General features: G+C 45.7%; 1 protein-coding gene across 2 annotated transcripts in view; it reads left to right on the forward strand.

The window, feature by feature from the left end:
* Positions 1-23,225, forward strand: part of Cnnm2 (cyclin and CBS domain divalent metal cation transport mediator 2) — a 118,385-nt gene that overhangs the window by 67,358 nt on the left and 27,802 nt on the right. For both annotated transcript variants that reach the window (XM_021201245.1, XM_021201263.2), the window contains exon 2: positions 22,731-22,874. In XM_021201245.1, coding sequence (XP_021056904.1) covers positions 22,731-22,874 — 144 coding nt within the window. The remainder of the gene's footprint in view (positions 1-22,730; positions 22,875-23,225) is intronic.

Genomic DNA, 23,225 nt, shown 5'->3' on the forward strand with positions numbered 1-23,225 from the left:
GTACAATTAAATTAGGAAATGAATGCCTGTTTATGTACAAAACCTTAAATTAGGCAACAATTGGCCAGTCTTCTGGGAAACACTTGCTAAATTTACAGTCAATTGACAGTCGCTCACTGGCCGTATTGGAGTATTGTGTCCCAGGAAGAACAAGCCCCTTCTTGAGACAAGGTCTCACAAAGTGACCACCACCTTTCCATTTCTTGATAGTGACTTGAGCTAGTTATTCACCACAAGCTGAGAACAGTATACCGGGCACTGTGCTGGTCTCCAGCGCTAGAGCCATCAAAGTGAGCCCTGCCTGTAAGAATCTCAGAGGCTTGAAAGAGAGTTCCCTAGAGGAGAGCGGTGGCTCTAAGAAATGCGGCTGTGCAAGGCTACTGCACCCAGCTGGTGGTAAGGGTAAGGTTAGGGAGCCACCAGGGAGACAAACTGCATGAACGGTGTCTTTGAAGAAGACTAGCTATAAAGGAACCCAGGGGCCATATATTTGTCAAAGAGAAGAGTGTATCTAGGTTCAGGAGTTACAAGAAGTGTGCCTGGGGTGGAAGGAGAAGATTCTTAAGACAGGCTGGAGAAGCCTCTTGTCATGCCATGTGTTATAGCTCATGGACTACATTGGAATCCTAAGTAGAATGGGAAACCATGATAAAACAGCAGAGAAGTAACATTCATTCTCGCTTTCAGAGAGACTACCATGGCAGCAGAGAGATGCTTTGAGGGGATTGCCTGAAGTTTGAGGTGTATTCAAAAGGGCTATGGCAGCTTGGGAGAAGAAGGCGTGGAGGCTTAGAGCCATAGCAGGCCAGTTCTCACAGAGGGGATCATGAAGTCAGGTGGACTTGGGAGGTGGTTACCTTCAGAGCATAGTGTAGGGGGCAGTATGTCACAACAGGATAAAACTAGAAGGACACAGAAGGCGGGCGGAATTCAATTGAGTATGCCAACTCACACGTGGTTCAGAGGGATGGATCATAAGTAGAGGAGCGAGCAGATTGGTAAAGAAGATGATAGGTTTAGCTTTGAACATGTTGGATTTGGGATCCTCGTGGGACAATTAGAGATGACTGAATGATCATAGGGATGTTTCTTAATGTATTTATTCCCTTGGTAGGTTTTACTAGGTAGCCTGCCCCAGGTGCTGAGATTATATGCATAAGTCACCATGCCTGCTAGATGGATTGGGAGTGGGGTTCATGTATCCAAGGCTGGCCTTGAGCTTAATATATAGTGGAGTGTAACCTTAAGCTCTGACTCTCCTGCCCTCATCTCCTGAGTGCCAGGGTATCACCATGTGTCACTACCCCAGGTTGGTAGATGGAACACTTTTATGTCTAAAGTTTGTCTAAGGTTGGACCGCAGATGATGATGTATAGGTCTTAAGAGTTTCCAGCCTGTGCTCTGCCTACCTTTATTTCAACTAATTTAGTACAAAATCAGAAGCATGTTTACTAGGAAATAGAAGGAGTTCACGTGACACACAGTGGCTTGAGCCACTCTAGGGCCTGGGGAAGTGCTCTGGAAGATATGTTCATGTATTGTATGTCTTTACAAATCCTGAAAGCCTGGTATTTAACAGTTAACCATGGTAATTTGTCCCATCCCAAGTTTTCTCCTCTCTCCTTTTCTGTGCGGTGCTGATGCAGGGATCCTAGGCATTCTGAAAATCCAGCTATAAGGAAAATTAAGATGGGAAGCACTTGGCATAGGCAGAGTGGGGTCTGTCCATCATGTGTCTGCGGCCACTCCGCAGTTTAAGTATTGCTAGTCTAGTCATGCCAGAATAGGAATGACATCCAGGGTGGCCTGCCACTGAGCCACCGTATGTGGTATATGACAAAGAAGCAGGACCCATCTTTTACTGGGATGTGCATTGTGTCCAAGGCCTCTGGTGCTGAAGTCATTCAAGCAGAAGAGTGTATCATGTGCTAAGCCAAAACCTGGGCAATAGAAAAACTTCAACTCAGCTTGAGGCCAGCTAGAGCATCAGCCTGACAGAAGAGCATGTGCAGAACTCTTCCTGTGACACAGAATCCAAGAGTGTTGGGAAGTGAAGTAACAGGCAGAAGCAGAATCCGAAGACACCAGTGCCTTGGCTGCAGGCGACAGGTGTGCAGCCTGTCGGTCGGGAGGCTGGGGAGATGCTTTCAGAACTGACTGCTTGAGTGTGAATCGGGAAGTACTCCTCCCACAGACATCACTTCTGCCCTATTTCTGGGCTCAGATGCATAACTGCAGAGTTTCAAGAGACATTCCAAGGCAGGAAGTAGGAGGCACATTGAGCTGTCTGTCACAACTGAGTTGATGTCTACTTGTGGGGTTTGAGTGCAGAGCAAGTCCACACTGGAGTGCAGTGTGCAGCTGGACATCTTGGCCAAGGAGAGAGGCCGAGGCTGAGAATTCTGAAGAGGACTCCTTAGGGGGCTTTATGTGACTAGCAGGGCACGGTGGTACATGTTTATAATCCCAGAACTGGGAAATGGAGGCATGTGGATCAGGGGTTCAAGGCTCCACAGCAAACCAGAGGCAAGTCTTTACATGACTGTTGGGGTTCAGTGCACATTGATTCCTAATCAAAATAAGTGCATTACCTTTTATGATTGCACACAATAGTGTGCAGAAGCGCAAATCTCCATGTTGTTCTTGTGGAACTTACTCTGAAGGACACACCTTGTCAATTTAAACCACAATGCCATTGGCTTTTTCCTATAGCTTTTTTTTTTATTGGTTATTTTATTTATTTACATTTCAAATGTCATCCTTCCCAGTTTCCCCTCTGCAAACCCCCTACTCTACTCCCTCCCCTTGCCTCAATGAGGGTATTCCCCCACCCACCTGCCCACTGCTGCCCGCCCTAGCATCCTCCTACGCTGGGACATTGAACCTCCACAGGATCAAGGACTTCCCCTCCCATTGATGCCAGATAAGGCAATCCTCTACTACATATGCAGTTAAATGTTAGCCCCCAAACATGGAATACCCATGATATAACTCACAGACCATATGAAGCTCAAGAAAAAGGAAGTCCAAAGTGTGGATGCTTCAGTCCTACTTAGAAGGGAGAACAAAATATTTATGGGATTTAAAGGGAGGGAGAAATCTGAGAGGGAGAGAGGAAGGGGGGAGAAATGAAAGGGGACAGGATCACGTGTGGGAGGAGACTGGAGGAGAAGTACAGAGGGTCACGAAATTGAATGGAGGTGTGTAGCAGTGGGGGTGGGGAACTGGAGGTAGCCACTAGAAAGTCCCAGATGCCAGGGAAGCAAGCAGGAGGACCCCAGGACCCAACGGGGATGACATTAGCTGAAATACTCAACAAGGGGAAGATAGAGATGGACTCTGTAGAGACCATATCCAATGGTTAGGCACGGCCCCCAGTTGAGGGATAGGGCCACCCACTCATCTCAAAAATATTAACCCAGAATTGTTCCTATCTCAAGGAAATGCTGGGACAAAGAGTGGAGCAGAGACTGTAGGAAAGACCATCCAGAGACCACCCCACCTAGTTTTTCTAAGAATGTACAAATAACACAGATGGGAACATTCTCTGAATAATATAGTTTTTTCTTACTACATGTAGGGTAGTTTCCATAACCACTTATTGCTTACTGTTTTGTTCCTTAAGTTCTTCCATAACATAGATGTACTAGTACTTTTTAGACTATTGGTGAACACGGGGATATGTATGTGTGTGCATGTATATATATGTGCACACTCACATGCTGTGTGCATATTAAATACAACCCATTCAGTCTGTATAGTATTGCTTGCATCTATGTTGTCAGGGCTGGGGGTTTGATATTGGCTAACCAATGGTAAGCTCTTCCCTGGGAAGGCTGTTTCTCCCACTCTCTGCATTCCTTAGTTGTCTGTAGTTCTTTGTCTGGGTTTGAGGTTTTGTGCCCTTGACCTCTTCCACATTAGCATGTCTGTTGGAGTCATTCAAGTTCAGATGTGTTTAGCCAACCACGTTAGTGAGACATCTTGGGTGTAGCTTCTCTGACATTTCTAGGAGATAATCTCACTGCAAGCCTCCGTTGTTTTAACGCTGATGTCTTTCCATGCCCTCTTCCACAGTGACCCCTGAGCCTTCGGTGCAGGGGCTGTGCTGTGGATGAATCCATTGGGACTGGGGTCCACAACACTGTGGTTTGATCAGTATGATTTCTGTAGTGGTCTCTCTCTATCTGTTGCAGAGAGAAGTTTACTTGTTGAGAGGTAAGGACTACACTCTAGGTTGTCTTCTGATCTGCACACATATGCTACAGCATGTGCTTACCTGCTTTCATGCTTGTGAACATACACACATGCACATACTATAATAGGCAAATAAAAAAAGAAGTTTAAAAATTGAGTGGGAGGAGATGGCTCAGCTGTAAAAGCATTTACATTCAACTCTGCCAGCCTGAGTCTGATGCCCAGGACAGATAGAGCTGACTCCTGCTGTTGCAGAACTGGCAAAATCACTTGGAGGAGGAAAGACTTGCTATGGCTCGAGGTTTTGGGGGGCTCAGCCTGGGGATAATTGGTCCCATTGCCCCTGGGCTTCTGGTGACACAACATAGCTGGGGCTTCCTCATTGTCATCAGGAAGCACAGAGAGAGCAGGAGGAAGGGGCCAAGGACAAGATGTTGTTTAGAGTGCACACTGTTGGTACTGGGGGCTGCCAGTGGTTAAGAATGCTTTCTGTTTATGCAGAGAACCTGAATTTGGTTTCCAACACTCACATTGGGTGGCTCGAGACCACCTGTAACTCCAGCTCCAAGGGATCTAACCCTTTCTTCTGGTGTGGAGGGCACTTGAATACATGTGCATATGTGTGAGATATACACACATGCACAGAGGATTAAATAAAATATTTAAAGCCTGATATGAAGGGTTTGTTTTTTTTGTTTGTTTGTTTGTTTGTTTTTGTCTCAACACTTGTTAACCAGAGGGCAGGAAAATCTGTAAGTTCAGAGCCAGCCAGGGCTCTATTTGAGAACCCATGTTTTAATTGTGTGCACGGGGTGGGCAGCATACATGCATGTGCTTGTGCACTCTTTAAGTAAGATCCCTGCCTTGTTTCCACCAACTCCCAAAAACCCATCTTCAAATTATGATGTCACCTAGTGGGTTGGTCCATCAGTGAGGTCAGCATACTCAGGATCTAGTCACTTCCCCAAAGCCCGTCTCTGCACACCACTGCATCAGGGATCATGCCTTCAACACGGGATATTTAATATCCCAAGCATGATTTTGGGTGAATTTTTAGATACACTGGAGGAAAAGCAGGCAGTAGAAGGGTGGGAAGAATGGTAAAGAGGTTTAAAGAAGAAAATGTTGGATTTTAAAACTCACTGAATTACAGTTTTGTTTTGTTTTTTCCTTCTTCTGTAACAATGAAGTGTTTGAGGTTTCTGGGGACAGGAAGCCAAAGAGTAACATGCCAGGGTTTATTTTAATCATGACAATGAGGAAAACCTTGAAGTGTTTCACCCACCCTGGTTTTCAAGTTTATCATGTGCGCAAGATTTGCAGAAGTGATGACCGCATTAGATAAGATTTTGAATATGAAGAGTTTTTCTTTCCAAATCCAGTATTCAGTGACATTTTAAAAGAAGGCTGATGGCTCCTTTCCACAGCAGATTGACTCCAGTGGTGACACAGTAGCTCTTTCGACCTTGTTGCAAATCCTGTTCACCTGGAAGGACTTCTTCAAAAGGGAAGACCCCAGTAAGGAAAACCCTGGGGTTATAGGCAGACACAACCAATACTGGCTTTTTTTTTTTTTTTTTTAATTTTAGGTGGTAGGGATAAAAAAATCATGTCATCATGCTTAGGGGACGAACGCTCTTCCTCACTGAGCCATTTCCCCCAGTCTTGATAAAGTTTTTCTTATAATAAAGTTCCCACTTGGTTTCTCTTGGGAAGATTTTTATTTTCTGTGCCAGGCATCAAACCCAGGACCTTGCATGTGCGGGCAAGTGACCTACCACTAAGCCAGTTTCAAAAGAATTAATGACTTCCTTTCCTAAACTTTCCACTGCTAGGCACATGTATGGTATGGTTTGGTGTTCAGTATTCTTTTGGGCTTTATTTATGGTCCTGGGGATTGAACCTAGGACCTCATGTATACTAGGCAAGCATACTACCACTGAGCCACAAACCCAGCCCTGGGGTACAGTATAGGTGAGCGTAGTGTCTGCCTAGAGAATTTTGATCTACTGTGAAATATCACAGCAGAACTCACTTTTATGTATGAAGCTGTAATTACATGCCGTGCTTTGACTGTAGAAGGTGAGGTTAACTGCTATAAAAGATGTGCAGCTCATAAAGTCCTGAATGATTATCAGCCAAGAATGAAAGCTTAGGAAGTGAGAAGGTCATGAGGCTGAAGCCAGCGGAAGACTCTAACACTCGGTTATTAGCTGTGGTGGACCATCACTAGTCTGTTAGACACTTACCTACTCAGTGTACCCAGCCCTCATCCATCATCTTGACCAGAGATTTGAGTCTGAAGGGAAGACAAAAATAGAATCCTTGGCTTTAAAATGAGCCCCCCAGTTCTACAGAAGGACCACCTGTCTCTTGGGAAAGATGAGAAGGTTCCCATCATCCCAGCCCAAGAGCCATCTTTTGTCTTAGCCATATTTTCCATTGCTGATCATTTACTAGGAAAACATTCCAGTGCGTGCTACAGACCACCAAAAAAGATGAAGTGAGATGCTCGACATGCCTCACTATTTATAAGAACATTTCCCCAAAAGATGGGAAAGTCCGAGTCTTTAAATACTCGGAGAAAGAGGGAGATAATGGAAAGACCCTCCAGTCTCTGCCCTAGTGCTCCCGGCTCACGGATCATTTGGATGGGCGCTTAAGCCAGTCGCATAATGACTGGAATTTTCTATTAATTACCTCACTTTGGGTTCCCTGCTAATGTCTCTGGCCACAAGACAGAAGAGCAAGCAAGACGGAGACGGAGCTGCTGGTGGTGTGGGAATGTGAGCCCCTCTGTGACTAATAGCTGGAGCTCTATTCAGAGGGCAGGCTCAAGGTTGAAACTATTGGGATGGCAGTAAGCGACTTGGCTTCTAGTAGTCCAGGCTAGCCTTATGTTTGGTCCTTTACTCGCTCCGTCAGCCCTTTCCACTGCGAGGCTCACTGAACACATCTGATCATGTGGTTTCACACGTTCACTGTCTGCACAGGGGATCTGTTGCCCATCCTTGGCATTGGGACATGAGTGCTTAGGTTAGGTTGAGTTTGACTTTTGGCAACTGCTTGATAAATCTCTCTGTGGTACAAGCCTTAAATCTGTCTGTCAGTCATAGGTCAACCAGAGAAACAGACCCAGCAAGAGATACACATGCACTTCGGAGCTGGGGTATGTTTCATGGCTGTCTAAAATTCCAAAATGAACAGGTCATCTTGCAGACTGGAGCCAACAGGTAGAACGTCTTCTCCCTTCAGAAGTCTGCCTACTGGCTTTTAAGGGCTTCTAACCATTTCAACCAGACTTACACAAAATAAGCTCTTAAAATCAGTACAGAGGGTCTTTTCATTTAGAGCCATAAAATCTCTTCACCTAGGGCTGAGGTTCAGTCAGTAAAGCTCATGCAAAGCAAACATAAGAACTTGAGTACAAATCCCTCTGCCGACTCACATCACTGGGGGATTCCAGGCTGGTGCCCATGAGCCACAACCCCCAGCTCCTACATTGCTGTTTGATTTTCTAGGGGCTCTTCAATTTGGCACCCTGAGAGAAGCCATGGAGAAGCTGTCAGGAAAATTAATACTGCCCCAGGGCTACCACTGTGTGTGAGGGGTGGGGTGGGGTGGGACCAGGCTCAGGACTCAGCTGCTCTCTAAAAGCCTTTCTTTGGTTTTATAACACTCCTGTGTGCTTCAGCTAGGGACACAGGATTGGCTAATTTTGTCAGGATTGGACTCTTTTCTTGGGTGTTCAGGTTGCATGGTAGCCAGGTACATCTGTGACTCTAGCTGCTCAGAGGGGACCAGCTTAGGCAACATAATGACATCCTAGCTCAGAATTAAGGTTTCTATGACACACATTCTTTTGATTGGAAGATAAACTAACTTACTTTCTTTCTTTCTTTCTTTCTTTCTTTCTTTCTTTCTTTCTTTCTTTCTTTCTTTCTTTCTTTCTTTCTTTCTTTCTTTCTTTCTTTCTTTTTGAGACAGGGTCTCACTGTGTAGCTCTGGCTATCCTGGAACTCATTATGAAGATCAGACTGGCCTCAAACTCACAGAGATCCACCTGCCTCTGCTACCTGAGTGCTGGTAACTTCTTTTTTTCTTTTGTAAGGCTTAAAAGCTAAAGGTTAAAAGCCATGGCCAGTGGAAGGCAAGCGCTTATTTCATCAAAGGAAACAGTGTAGTTCTCTCAGAGCAGACTGGCAGTGCACACCGTGGTTACGGCACTGGGGAGGCAGAGGAGGGGGATTGCCATGAGTCTGAGGCCAGCCTGGAGACGATATGAGAGTTTCAAAACAGGAAAGCCAAAAGCAAAAGTGCACTGGGAAGGTTCCCTGTGGTGAGTGCTCTGCAGGGGATGCTAGCATCCGCTCGCGTCCGTCCAGCGTCTGTCCAGCGTCGCAAGATGTTACAGTTGAGAAAGGGGAAAAGCACGTGGGACCATGAATGAAATTATGTGGGAGTTTATTTCTTGTAACTGGTCTGAATATATAGTTATGTCAAAATTAAAAATGTAATTAAGTGATGCAGACTCTGGAGATACAGTACTGTTGTATTAGTTGGTAGAATGCTGGCCTAGCATACATGAAGCTCTGGGTTTGATTGCCAGCATGAGTAAAACCAGGTTGGTGCATGCCTGCAATCCCTGGGCTTGAGGTGGGAATCAGGAGTTCAGAGTCATCCTTAGCTGCATGGAGAAGTCAAGGCCAGCCTGGGGTAAATGAGACTGCACAAAAAAGAAACAGCACAAAGAACTTTTATAATATGAACATTCATTTTCTAGTATGTCTTTTAAAAACATTCATGCTTCTTCGCTGGGTATGATAGCAAGATATGCTATCACTGAAGAGATTGGGGCAGGAAGATCAAGAGTCTATACTGGTGAGATGGCTCAGCAGTTAAGAGCATTGACTGGTCTTCCTGAGGTCCTGAGTTCAATTCCCAGCAACTACATGATGGTTCACAACTATGTGTAATGGGGTCTGATGTCCCATTCTGGTATGTCTGAAGACAGTACAGTGTACTCATATACATAAAATAAATAAATCTTAAAAAAGTTTAAGATCATCCTTGTTTATATAGTAAATTCAGGGCTCGCCGAGACAATGAGACCTTGTCTCAAAAAAAAAAAAAAAAACCCAAAAAACAAAAAAAAAACCTTTGTTTTCTTAAGATATCTGCCTACCTGTAATCCAACTAGAAAAAATATAAGTCAAAATGGAAGGAACACAGGGAATATGTACCTTATATATAATTTTATGATACATTATAATTATAAAAGGAAGCTCCAAACAATAATCTGAGCCTTTGAGGACCTGCAGTCATGGAGCCTGCAGTCTTTGATTGACAGCATACTTCTTTCTGAATTATACTGTCACTTCAATTTTGAATAAGGTTTCTTTGCAGCTTTGCACATCTACATGTGCTTGTTTCAATTCTTTGAATAGGACACAAGAACCTAGAAACACATTTTCCAGCTCCCAGTAACATGGTGGCACACAGCAGTAATCCAAGGGCTTGGTAAGTACGGACACAATCAGGAACTCAAGGCACCGTTGGCAATGTAGTAAGCTAGAGGGTAGGTCGGGCTATGATTCTGACTCAAAATGTCCCCAACATTCAAGAGATTTAAGTTAATTTATAATTTATAGAGTCACTAACATGCTAAGCAATTGCATGTATGTATGAATGCTAGGCAGTATGTGAAATGAAATCTTGTTGTGTTTCAGGAACTGCCCTAGGAAAAGTCTGACATCCTCACAGGAGCAACACCTACCCCACATCTCTGTTGATAGAATTAGAACCTTTGGTGACTATGTGGTTCATTTTTCTCAATATACAGAGCTTCTGATCTTACTATATAGAACTTTTCATGGAGAAGTAAAATTGAGCCACTCATTTTGAAAACGGTTTCTAAAAACCTACAAGCAGTTCTTTTAAAGATTGTCTTTAAAGGTCTCTTCAGGCCTGGGGGTCAAGTTTCATACAGAGTGCTTGCTTGGCACGTGAGGCCCAGATCAGCATCCAGCACTACACATTCACAAGAAGATGCTTCAACTTGAATGTCATTCAACATTTCTCCAGTAATTTTCAGGCCATAAGATTCTGAGCTGAAGACCGGGGAAGAGGGGTCCATGCTCTGCTCCAGGGTTAGGAAGCAGGGATTTATGAGATGGGGTGGAGCTTTGAGACCATCTGAGAGGCTGCTGGGGTAGCAGTGTGGTGGGGTTGGGCCCTGGCAGAGGTTAAGAAGCTTCAACATGAAGTTGTCCATGGTGTGCCAGGCCTAAGACTGCCCAGCCAGTGGAGGAAAGGGCTTCTCTTCTGTTTCTCATCTCTACTACGTTTCTCTTTGATTTTTTTTTTTTTTGGTCTGTTTTGAGGGGGCTTTTCTCCGGGGTGCTAGGGATCCAACTCTGAGCATGCATTGCCATTGAGGCCCCAGCCCTGCTTCTCCTAAACATGATCACCCAGTCAGTAGCCAGGGCCCTGACCTCAAGAGTGGCTCCCACAGTTAAAGGACAGGAGCAAGCCCAGCCTCTGTAAATGGTACCACCTACCCCTGTGCTAGCAGGTAACTCAGATTTCTGACAACTGCACGGTCTTATCGGGAGGTAATATCTGTGTCACATAAGCCTGTATCCTCACTGAAGCTGCCCTAGCAGCACAGACCTCAGTGGGAATATGTCACTGACTGTGTGTGGAGGCGTTGCCCTGCGAGGAGGTTTGGACATCCACTTACTCATCAGCCTTTGGGACTTTTGGAAATAGTAATGCTTTTGGTAAAGGGGGGGGCTTTTGTGTCCTAGAATAGCAGCAGCTATCATCATTTAGACCCAGTGATTTCTATATACAGCAAGAGCTTCTATATATACACACACACATTGTTTATGGAACACTATTTTAAGATCCGTGTCACAGTTTTCTGGTTACTTTATGGTGGGAAAATTCAATTGGAAAAAATGTACTTAGCTCTAGTGGGGACAGTAAGGTAAAATAAGCACTAACCCTTGAAGTTCGCTGTGTTATTTTTACTTTAGCCTTAAGGAGTACAGAAGTAGTTAGCTCCATAAATGATATTTATCCTCACGACTTCTCTCTTGGCAAGTTAAGCCACTGTAGCTCCTCTTGCAGTATCAGATCAATTACCATAGCAGACAGTGGCTCTATAGGCACGTGTAAGCATGCCTCTATGTGTTTGGTAGAAAACTATGAGAAAGTTGCTCGTGGTGAGAGTTGTACGTCTTGCAGTCGAAGGTTTTTCACTGAGTTTCTGTATCTGTTGAGTGGAGGGGAAGTGGGTATGGGAAGGCCCACTTCTATACTATCCAGAGCGGCACTGCTGGAGAGCCAGCTGTGGCTGTGGTTTGTGTGTTAGAGCAGTGAGTGAGGAGTTGGGGTCCTGTGATTGCTGGCCGCTTTGCTTTCTTTCCTGTTCTGTGCAGAGACTGAGCATTTGGGCCTGGTGCTGTGGGAGAGGGGTGGGAGGTGAGGTCCTCACAGGCGAGGTGAACCTCCGTGGAAGGTGGATGGAGACAGGTATTTTGGGAGAATTTAGACAATGTGCTCAGAGTTCAGAATTGCAAGAGTGTTTTCTACGTGAGAAAAATGGAAACGCTCCCTAATACACTTAGGTAGAGTTATAAATGAAGGGTCATGTTAATAAAGGATTAAAGGTCTGCTCACCTAAGCTGACCTGGGTGATGGAAGACTAGCCCCTCCCCACATTTGTAGAAAGGCCTGTCTGTATGCAAACCTCTGTGTCCTCTTTACCACCAGGTGAGCCTCCTCTGACACCCGGCCACCCACCAGGGCTGGATGGAGCCTGCGGGAGCCTCAGCTGCATGTTCTCTCTGGTCCTATGTGGTCACTGTGGAGGCTTTCCACCACCCTCAGTCAGGGCCACATCCATCCCCGTCTGTCCCTCTTGTCTTTGGAATTCAGAGTTATGAGCTGTAACTGGTGTGTAACTTCTTGTCCACACTCCAGAGACCTTAGCGAACCATATCTTGCTCTCTTTGACTGTTTGTGGGATCACCTTCCCCTTTATCAATGATTCTGAGCAAGGAGCCTATGGTGTTGTCTTTTGTGGGGCTGTCTTCCTGTCCCCAGTATCCCCTCAGTTCCCTGGGGCTGGAAACGTACCAGGTTGTCTGGCTTTGAGGTCAAGTTTGTATGACTGGTACAGGGTTGCTCCTCTGCCCCTGCGTTTTGGACATCATAGTTTGGGTCAGTAGTATGATCACCACTGCTAAATCCTGTGCTCTTTGCACTTTGTACAAGTATCCATTTCCTCATAGTCTTCCGAGGATTTGTCACTCTTGTGACAGATCTCAGTGCTCTCTACATGTCCCCTACCTCCTGTCATGGGAGAACAGCAGAGCTTCCACGACAACCCCTCTGGTTCTCCCTCTTTTCTGGTGTTGGTTTTTCTGGGCCTGACACAAGCACGTGGTATCTTGCAAAGCCTTGGGTGGGTCTTCACCCAGATCCACCTAGCCCATTCTAGTCAGGCTCTGTCATTGTGAAGCTGCCAGCCCTTTCATTTGAATTCTCTGAGTCTCCACCTGACCTGTCTTTGGGTGCGACCTGGACAGGACTGTCTCCTCTTGTCTCCTCCACCTTGCATTCCTGAAGCTTGTGAGTTTCTGTGAAGACAGCAGTTACAAGTTGGTTTGAGCTGACCCTGAAGTAGTGTGTCAAGAGGTGTAGGGGACATTGGGGGACTGAGAATGAAATGGTTTCTTTAATGTTTCTTATTGTTATGTCAGTAATATGTACAGTAGAAACCAAAAAGACAAATGCATAATACAGTTAAAATTTACGTTTGTGTATATGTGTGTATGTGTATGTATATGTGCATGTATGAATATATACACATATGGGCATGCAAATGCCATAGTACACACATGGAGGTCAGAGGACAGCTTGTGGGTATTGGTCCTTTGCTGCCACCATGTGGGTCTCAGAGATCAAACCCAGGTCCTTGGGCCTGGCCATGAGAGCTGTTATCCCATGAGCCATCTTGCCAGCCCATCAATACGTGACTAAGTGATGAAGGCTGAGGGTGGTGAAGAGAGCGGGCAGCGGGAGGGGGTGGTGATGTGACAGCCACGTTGCACTGTGCACGGTGAGAAGAGTGTCCATCCAAATCTTCATCCACTGTCACCACCATCCTGTCCTGCCCTTGCTCACTCGGAATATGAAGTAGCTTCCTGTCTGGACTCGCTGCCTTCACCCTGCCCTGTGCTCTTTTCCACCATCTGCAGGACTGTCACCACAGCAGCCTTGATGACTGAAACACCACAGAGATTGCACCTGTCCTGCTTAGGGCCTCCAGGGCCTCGCCATCCCAGAGTAAAGGCTGAAGTCTGGACTGTGGTGTTAGCTTTCCTCCCTGCTGTGATGGGACACCCGACAGGACACTACTGAAAGGGAGAGGGCTTGTTTGGGTTCATGGGTCTGAGGGAACTTCCTGCTGGGAAGGCATGGCAGTGGATGGTGAGGTGACTGTCCTGGTGTGCTTACATTCAAGAAGCACAGACTGATGAGTGCTGGTGCTCAGTGTGTGCAAGGCGTGAAACACACATACATACACACACACTCACACACACTTGAACACACACACACACACACACACACATATGTACATACTCACACACATACACTCACACACTTTATACAGTAGGAAACTCTAGCTTGTGGAATGGTCTTTTCTCCCTCCGTGAAACCTCCCTAGACACTACTGTAGACAAGCCCAGAGGTATATCTCCTAGGTGACAGACAATACATCAGTCATCAGGTTGACAGTGAAGGTAGCCATCTGGCTTTTTTCTACTGTGATGCCCCACCCTGCCTCTTAACTCTTCCCCTCTGCTGGTTCTGTTCCAACCACACTGGCCTCGTCCTCTTCCTTCAGCCCACAAAGCATCCCCTGTCAGGGCATCTGCAGTCCTCTACCCGTAGACTACCCCACTTGATTATGTGCTCAGTCTCCTTGTGTTCCTCAGTCTTTGCCTGGCAGGAAGGCCTTCCTCCATCCAAGCTGTGTGAAATGCGACTCATCATATTTTCTCTCCTCACCACACACCCAGCACAATCCCTTGTGCCTTGCATATTCTCTTAGTGTCTGCCTTCCTTTTAGAATGTTCCTTGGGAGCCAAAGCTTTGTTCTGTTTCCTGTGGAGTGGCCTAGACATTTAGTATAGTCTGTTGAGTGAGTGAGTGAGTGAGTGAGTGAGTGAACTCATGTGACTGTTGAGTTCCCGATACTTACAGAGTATTTTATGACCTATGTGGTGCTTTAGGCAGATCTCTCTTGACCGGTTTGCTCACTTGTAGATCAGATTAAACCCAAATCTCATGATATTTAAAGTGTGTTGACTTCCTTGATAACAGGATCTAGTTTCTGGGAGGTTTTTTTTTTTTTTTTTTTTAGATTTATTTATTTTTAAGTACGTTGGTATTTTGCCTGATATGTTCAAGGGTACCAAATCCTTTGGAACTGGAGTTACAGACAGTTGTGAGCTGCCATGTGGGTGCTGGGAATTGAACCCAGGTCCTCTGGAAGAGCAGCCATCTTAACCATTGAGCCATCTCTCCAGCCATTCCTTGAGGGATCTTAACTATAGCCATTAAATTCTATTTCCCATCTCGGGTTGTTTATTAGTACTATGGGACCAAGCTCAGGCTCTAGAGAACACTCATTTATTTTATCATTAGTCCCATAGAGCTGACTCTTGAGAACTTTATTGATTTCTGTTTATTGAGTTCCTACTGTAGCTTTGTTAGGAGGCCTGCCAAGCATTTCACTTGCTCTGTCCTTGGTGGCAAGGGAGTAGTGACATCCCATGCTGACGGTGCCTGCTGGAACTGAGCAGCGCAGCAGTAATGGTGAATCTGAAATGCCAGCTTGTTTCTCGTTACAGGATTGCCTATTTATTTACCTCCTGCCCTGAGTCCTGTCTGAAGGCCCCACAGGCTCCCCTTGCCGTGTGCTCCGATCAGTAGGTCTTCCCGACTACTAGATGTCATCTTTTCTATTAGTACAGCTGTGTGTGCTTGTTCCCAGCTTGGTTCTACTTCAGCCATCCCCTTGGCTCTCCTCCCCAGCTGTTTCAGTTTGTCTACTGCTGAATTTCACGTCACTGCCAGCAACGAAGGAGAGCAAAGGCGGCTGTCTGTTCATCAGGCAGCGGGTGACACATACACTTGTCAGCCTGATCCTATTGAGTGTTGACATCAGTGGATGATCAAAATACAGATGGTATCTGACGCTGAATGTTTGGGCTTAGCAGCACGCAGGTGTGGTAACCCCTTATCACTTAGGGCTGGCTTATCAGTCCACAGAGGAGACACAAATAGGAAACTTTGATACATAGGGCAACGGAGCAGAAATTTGGCTCTCATTCCACATTCTTGACATTAAGGGGTCTGGCTCACAGTGAAGACTAGCTTCTTAACTCCCACCTCTATGGGGCTCTGCCTTGGGTCCATGCAGGTGGGAGCCAGACAGCTGATGACTTGATGGTCATGTCTCATAATTCTGAGTGGAGCAGAGATTCGGCTGTAAAGCCCGGAGCGTTGGTAAAGGCTCGTTAGGTTTTCACTGTCGCCCTGCTTTCTTGTCCCGTTTAAGGACTCAGCTAGAAACCCAGAGGTTAGGGGCTTATGTACAGGACAGTTAGCTGAAATACTGTGATACCTTATAGCTGGGCCTGAGAAGGCCCTCTCCCAACCCTCATGCCAGCAATTTATGCTTTTTTTTAAAGGCAGGGTTTCATATAGCCCAGGCTAGCCAGAAGCTCTCTATGTAGCAGAGGATGGTGTTGAACTTGTAATATTCCTGCCTTCCCCTCGTTAGTGTTGGGGATGCAGGTGAAAACCATACATCTGTTCTGTGTTGTGCTGGAGACTGAAGCCAGGGCCTCCTGTGTCAAGCATTCTACCCACAGAGCAGGGCCCTGAGCTGTACTGTTTTATAAAGCATTCATTTAGATTATTTGAACTATGATGTATATTTAAAAGTCTTAGCATTATTTGATACCTAAAAATCACACATTTTGTTGATTTCTGATTATTATTATTATTATTATTATTATTATTATTTTGCTTATTGTGAAGTGGAGAGATGACTATGCTGTCAGGCGTGGTGGCGGGCAAGTGCCTTTCCTCACTGAGCCTACTCACCAGCTCTGGATTTGTGTCCTTCAGAAGTTAGAATCCATCCATTTCTAATCTCTTTCTCATGTTTAGGTTATTAATTTTTTTTTTTTTGAGACATGGTCTCATGTGGTTCAGACTGGTCAAGAACTTGATATATAGCTAAGGATGACCTTGCTTCCCGATCCTCCTGCCCCGCTCACAGTGCTGGGACCCTGGGTTCACACTTCACTTCCTGATCCTCCTGCCCCACTCACAGTGCTGGGACCCTGGGTTCACACTTCACTTCCTGATCCTCCTGCCCCCACTCACAGTGCTGGGATCCTGGGTTCACACTGAGTACCCAGCTTACTGACCCTTTCTGTATATCACAGCTGCCTTTCTGCTTCCCATCCTACCTTGATTCTTCTAGCACTACAGCTGAGAAAGGTCCTGTTGTGGCTGAGGCAGGAGGATTGCTGTGAGTTTGAAGCCAGTCTGAACTACCTGAGACTCTCTCTCAAATTTAAATAAATAAATAAATGGAATTTAAAAAGGAAAGGAAAGTTCATTTTTGCAATTTTCTTTCTTAGAAATTTGTTTGCAGGGCTGGAGAGATGGCTTAGCGGTAAGAGCACTGACTGCTCTTCCAGAGGTCCTGAGTTCAATTCCAGCAACCACATGGTGACTCACAACCATCTGTAATGAGATCTGATGCCCTCTTCTGGTGTGCATGAAGACAGTAACAGTGTACTCATATAAATAAAATAAATAAATCTTTTTTTAAAAGTTGTTTGCAGTTTTCTTTTATCTTTTGGTGAGGGCTAAAGACGCAGGTTCCTGCAGTGACTGGTTCGTGGGGCAGGTGCCTCAAATGATGGTCTCCAAAGGTACCCCCTCCCACTCTGAGCTGCACACCAGGAAGTGGGTTCAGGAAACAGGACTTCTCACCAGGAACTCCAGAGCTGTGAGAATGAGGCCCTGCATCAGTGCAGAGCTGCAGGGTGAGGCTGGGGGCGGCCACAAGGGGTTTGAAGAGACTGCATTTTCAGTCCAAGGAGCTAATTCACAAAAATGGCCTCTCCTGGAGCAAGGCCCTTCACAGATCTGTGGTGCTTTGGCGCTGGTATTTCAAGTATGTCCATATGCATGTAAACGAGTCGCTCCAAGACAATCTGATTATGCAGTAGTTACTTCGGTGAGAGTAGCGCCTCAGTGGAATGGAAACTTCATTTTGAGTCTAATATTAGACCTTGCTTTGGAAAATTCCTTTTAAATGATCACAAGCTGGGAATAGCAAAAGAATTTAACTTTCGACAGACAGCATTCACCAAGAATTTTTAACTGCTTATGTTGGGTCCCTGGGAAGGCAGATGTGAGAAACCTACTTGACTAGACCGGGGCTGCCTGGCAGGCTTCCTATCTGTGGCTCATAAGTATCCCCCAGTCTCTTTTACTCAAAAGGTTTTCATTCTTTGAATGTGAGCTTGGTGCGGGGGCGGGGGGTTTACTGTTAGAAAGCCTACTCATTGAACAATCCAAATTTCTAGACTTACAAACTGTTACTTAGGTGGCAACCAGCAGGGTAGCAGCGTAGATTTGTGGGTGCAGTGGGGCCAGCTGTCCTGCAGAGCCAGAGCCTGAGACAGCTGGTTTCCAGAGAGTATGTGTAGTATGGCTGGCTGGTTGAGTTTAGGTAAACTTACCCAATTCAGACGGTTATCTAGCCTTATATTTAAAGCACTCCCACTCATATGGCCTGCCATTTTTTGAAGTTATATAAATATTAACTGATTTTGAAGTTTGTGTTCACTTCCTTTATAGTTATATTTTAGATGCTTTGAGAAAACCAATATTAAGTTTGAGAGATGTCTTTTTATGTTTTAAAAGACTATTCTGAAATTGAAACACATCTCTTAATCAGTGTGTGTTTAACGTAGATTCCCTTTTCCTTTGGTAATGAGTTGATGGTGCCTTAGACTTGGTCAAATGTATTATTACCATTACAATGAGTTACTGGTTACTGATCACCCAGTGGATGGCAGGCACCGCCTCTGTTGGGTGCCAAGCCTTCCTGCCAACCCTGTGAAGAGCAGTTACCATAGCCTGGGTTCTGAGATAAGGAGACTGGAGCTTAGAAACGTGGCTGTAGCTCCTTGGTTATCAGCTCCTGGTGCTGGGGGGTTGGGGGTGGCCAGTTGCTGGAGTTCAAATCTAAGACTGTTGAACTTGGGAGCCCAAGTTCTTTCTTGGCCCTCACCCAATCCCTAAAGCAACAATACAAAGCATTGTCACGTGGTCCTTTTAATTTGTTAAATTTAACAGATCCTTTAGACTCATATAAATTATTGACGGGGTCAGAGAGATGACTCAACAGATAAAGGCACTTGCAGGAAAGGCCGCTGATCTGCGGTCAGTTCCCGGAACCAACCTAAGGCCGAAGAGCCCTGACTCCAGATTCCACAAGGTCGTTTTTTTCACTCACACAGTGCACACCCCACAGGACCAGTGTTAAAAGAGCCTTAAGCTTCTGCTCAGATGCTTAGAACATTTGATATTTACCATATGTGAATTAAAGCCATGAAATTCAAAACATTTACCCATCAAGCAATTTAAAGGCCAATCATGAATCCATTGTGTGTTAACATAAATAACATTTTTATTAAATATAGTTGTTTCTAAAACAGAAAACTAGGAGTAATGTCAGTGTTTATGTGTGTTGGGTCTGTGTCACCAGTGGAGTGGAGGGAGCCAGATCCTCCCTCCCCTGCTCTATTCTGCCACTGCCTCTGCTGGAGCAAACAGAGAAAGGCTGGCCTCACACAGATGGGGAGTTGGGAGAAGGAGGTATATGTTGTCACAACATTGGATATTATGCCAAAACGTCCTTTTGTTGTGTGTGGGGAGGTGTATACATTTGTTTGTGTGAAGGTCAGAGGTAGGCTTTGGTCCCTTTCTTCAATCTTTTTACATTTTTATTTTTTGGGATAGAGTCTCACTTAGTACAGCCAGACAGGTTGGCTAATGAAGTTCAGGGTCCTGCCTGGCTCGGCCGTTGCGGACATGCGCCACTGTGCTTGGCTTCTAACATGGGTTTTGGGGATCCAAACTGTGACCCTCATGCTGTGTGGCAGGCATTTCACTGACTGAGCCACTTCCCCAGCCCACTGGAGGTTCTGTCTCTTTTCTATTAAGCAGAATCTCTGGATATTGCCTTGGCTGTTCTAGAATTCGCTCTGAAGACCAGGGTAACTTCAAATTCAGAGATATGTCTGCCTCAGCCTCCCTAGTGCTAGCCTCCCCAGTAGAGGTTTCTTACAGGTTGTCTACACTGTGGGACCTGAGATCCTGCTGGTGGGCTTTGGGTACTTTAAACCACTGACACCCTTCTTTGCAAAAGAATTTTGAGGACTATCCCCTCTGCAAGCAGTCCATGCAGAGCCAACTTGTGGCTCTCCTTCCTTGGGAGATGTTTGTGTGCGTGCGCAAGGAGAAGGTGCAGCTGTGTATATGCAAAGATACATGTGTGGAAGCCATAGAACAACTTTTTGGAGTCAGTAGTCTCTACCATGGCATCTGCAGATCAAACTTAGGTTGTCTGGTTTGTACTGCAAACATCTGTAACTGATGAGATGTCTCTGTAGCTCAGGCTGGCCCGGAATTCATGGCATTCTTTCTACCTGTCTCCGCCCTTACTCATCTGCTAATGTCTCTTTGGAAAAGCCTGTTGTGGGGCTGAAAAGAAGATGGTTCCATAGATAAGCACCCAGAGTGCTCTTCAGGGAACTCTAGTTCAGTTGCCAGCACCCTTGTTGGGCTGCACAAACAGCCTGTGACTCTAGCTCTGGCGGTTCTGGCGCTCTCTTTTGGCTTCCGCAGGTCCCGGCACTCTCATGCACAGATGCACATACAAACACACATACACATCATTTACAATAAAAAAATATTTTTAAAAAGGTCCCTTGTTCCATCTAGTACTTGGAACTATTTATTCATGTGTTCATCTCACATTATTGTCACTATTAAATATTAGCAGAACTGGAGAAATGGTTTAGCAGTTAAAGACACTGGCTGTTCTTCCATAGGACCAGCTTGGGTTCAAGCCCCAGCACCCACATTGGTGACCTACAGCTCCAGTCCCAGGTTATCCAACATCCTCTTCTGATCTTCATGGGCACACCAGGCATACATATGGTACACAGACATAAATGCAGGCAAAACATCCACCACATGAAAAACAAATCTTAAAAGAATTGGCTCACCCAATTTTGTAGTTCTTTTAAAAGTTGCTACACCAGATTTTTCAGTATTTTAAAGGTTATATTTCTTACTATCACTACCCAGCTCATAAAAGAAGTGTTTCCTGAGGGATTGATGATATGGCTTGGTTGCTGTGAAATTCTACAGCCCTGAGTTTGGCTCTCCAGCAGTCATGTAAACAGCTGGGCATGGCAGTACCCGCCTGCAGTGCCAGCCCTGAGAGGCAGAGCCAGGAGCCTCTAACAGCTGACAGGCCATCGTCTAGCCAGTTGGTGAGTTTCAGGTTCAGTGAGGCACCGTACAGTAAGGTGGAGACCATCAGGGGAGAAGATACACTTGGTCTTCATAGGTACTCTCATGGGCATGTGCATACACACACACACACACACACACACACACACACACACAAAGTCCTTTACTAAGAAGGTATCAAAGTCATGATAATGGATGTGAGTTTCTTAGAGTTATAATTTTCTACTGAAATCACAGTTTTTAAATCATTAACATCAGATTCTACCCATGGTTTTTCTTGGCATAATAAGTCCACTTAGTTCATTTCCTTGAATTTGTCTACCAGATATCTATGTCTAAACTACAGTTTGTTGTGTAGTCAGTCTATCAACTAAAAGTGGGGTTTAACGAAATCAGCGTGGCCTGAGATAATGCGTGCTTGGTTGAAATGCCTTTGCCTGGCATGTCTGAGGTCCTGGGTTCCTTCTGCAGTACCACAAAGTAAAGTGTGTTGACGACAACTCACAACCAAGCCAAGTTCTCTCAAGGCAACTGTTGTTACTTTAGATTGTGTTATGGTGTGTCTCGGGTTGTCACGTAGGATGCTCAGGGATGCCCACACAGAGTAAGGGTTGCACTTGTACTGTTCTACTGAAGACACCCTTAGAGACACGGGCTTTCCCCTCCCACGGTGGCTGTGTGGTGGTGCGTAGTGATGACTACTGCTTGTTTCCATGGTGACATTCTGGGACAAGTGAGGGATCTTTGCACTGTGGTCCAGACTCGGCACGGTGGAGAAGGCCAGTACCATTTTAATACGTAGAGGGAAATGGTGTTGCTGACCTTATAAGGGTCTTGGACCTCCCTGGAGATCCATGGAGTTCTTTGTCCACTAGGGGACTGCTGACATGTCACAGAGGAAGAGCTGGTGGTGCTCAATGTTATGTCCCCTAGGAAGGAGAGCTAGGTACAGGGCGGCCTATGGATGGTGATGGTCCTCGGCATCCCCGCTTTAGTGACCTAGAAGGCCTTGTCCATTTGGTCGTGGAGTTGGCAGTGCCGTTTAACATGCTGGAACATGAACTTTAATAACTTGCCAGCAAATGTGTTGCAAAAAAAAAAAAAATGTTCCCAGTGAGCTGTAGAAGCAGCTCTGTCTACACAGACATTAGGAATGGAGTTTGAATCCCCAGCATCTGTGTGAAAAATGAAGGCACAAAGACGAGGTAGATGTCTCGGTAGATAAAGTGCTTGCGTCCTCTCCTCAAGACTGGCATTCAGATTCTCAAAGTCTATAAAAGTTGGGCAGGCACTGTAGCCACCGGAGGCAGAGACGGGAACTCTGGGATAAGCTGGCATCTAGACCAGCGAGGTTCTGGGAGCAGGTTAAGTGTCACTTCCTTTGCTTCAGTAAAGGGAAGAGTGGTTTCCAGGCTACCTTGTGTCAACTTCCAAGTCTCCACGCACACGCATGCACACATATGCAAGTGGATATGTATAACACTCGTATGTTTACATGCAAATGAAAGATAGAATGCCACGTACAGCAGTGTGTACTTGGGAAGGTGGGGACAAGAGAGAGGACTGCAGGGCCCTCACTGGCCATGTGACCTGGTGAACCACTGGGCTCTAGTTTCAGCCAGGGATCCCCTCTCAAAAATAATGTGGGGACTGATTGAGGAAGACAACCAGAGTTTGACCTGGGCCCACACACACATGCACACACGTGCACATGCCTTGGTGCTGGGCTGGCGGTGTATCCTAGTGAAAGAGCAAACAGGCCCATGTTTGCTCCCCACATAGAGAGAAGAGAACTGTGCAGCTGTGTCCATAAGGCAGCTAAGGAGCTGGCTAAGGAATCCAGAAAATGACCTTTTCAACTTTGTCTTCTGTCTCTAAAGGTAAATCCCACCTGGCCATTGTGCAGCGAGTGAACAATGAGGGTGAAGGGGACCCATTTTATGAAGTTCTGGGAATTGTCACCTTGGAAGATGTGATTGAAGAAATCATCAAATCTGAAATCTTGGATGAGACAGACCTGTACAGTGAGTACCAGTCTCTGTGTGCCCTTGCTGCTGCTGTCCCGCTGCATTGACACTTCTCCCCGGTGTTGGGCCTCTCAAGTATAATTGCATGGCATTGCCTAGCACCTTTACCAAGCTAGAAGAAAGGGCAGACTTAGTGACACTGAGTGGCAGCTTCTCTTCCAAGGCAGCTTTTCCTGGCCATCAATGTAAGCACATTCAATGTTGACCTCTGAACTCCACAAGTGCATGCACAGGTGCATGTACCCTCCCCTCATACACAGAGAGAATATTGTTTTCTTGTCTGCTTAACTGCCTGCTCTTGAAGGGAAATGGGGGATGGCGAGTATTTAGATCAGGAGGGGGAGGGCC

This window comes from Mus pahari, chromosome 1 (assembly GCF_900095145.1).
Source record: "Mus pahari chromosome 1, PAHARI_EIJ_v1.1, whole genome shotgun sequence".
NCBI lineage: Eukaryota > Metazoa > Chordata > Mammalia > Rodentia > Muridae > Mus > Mus pahari.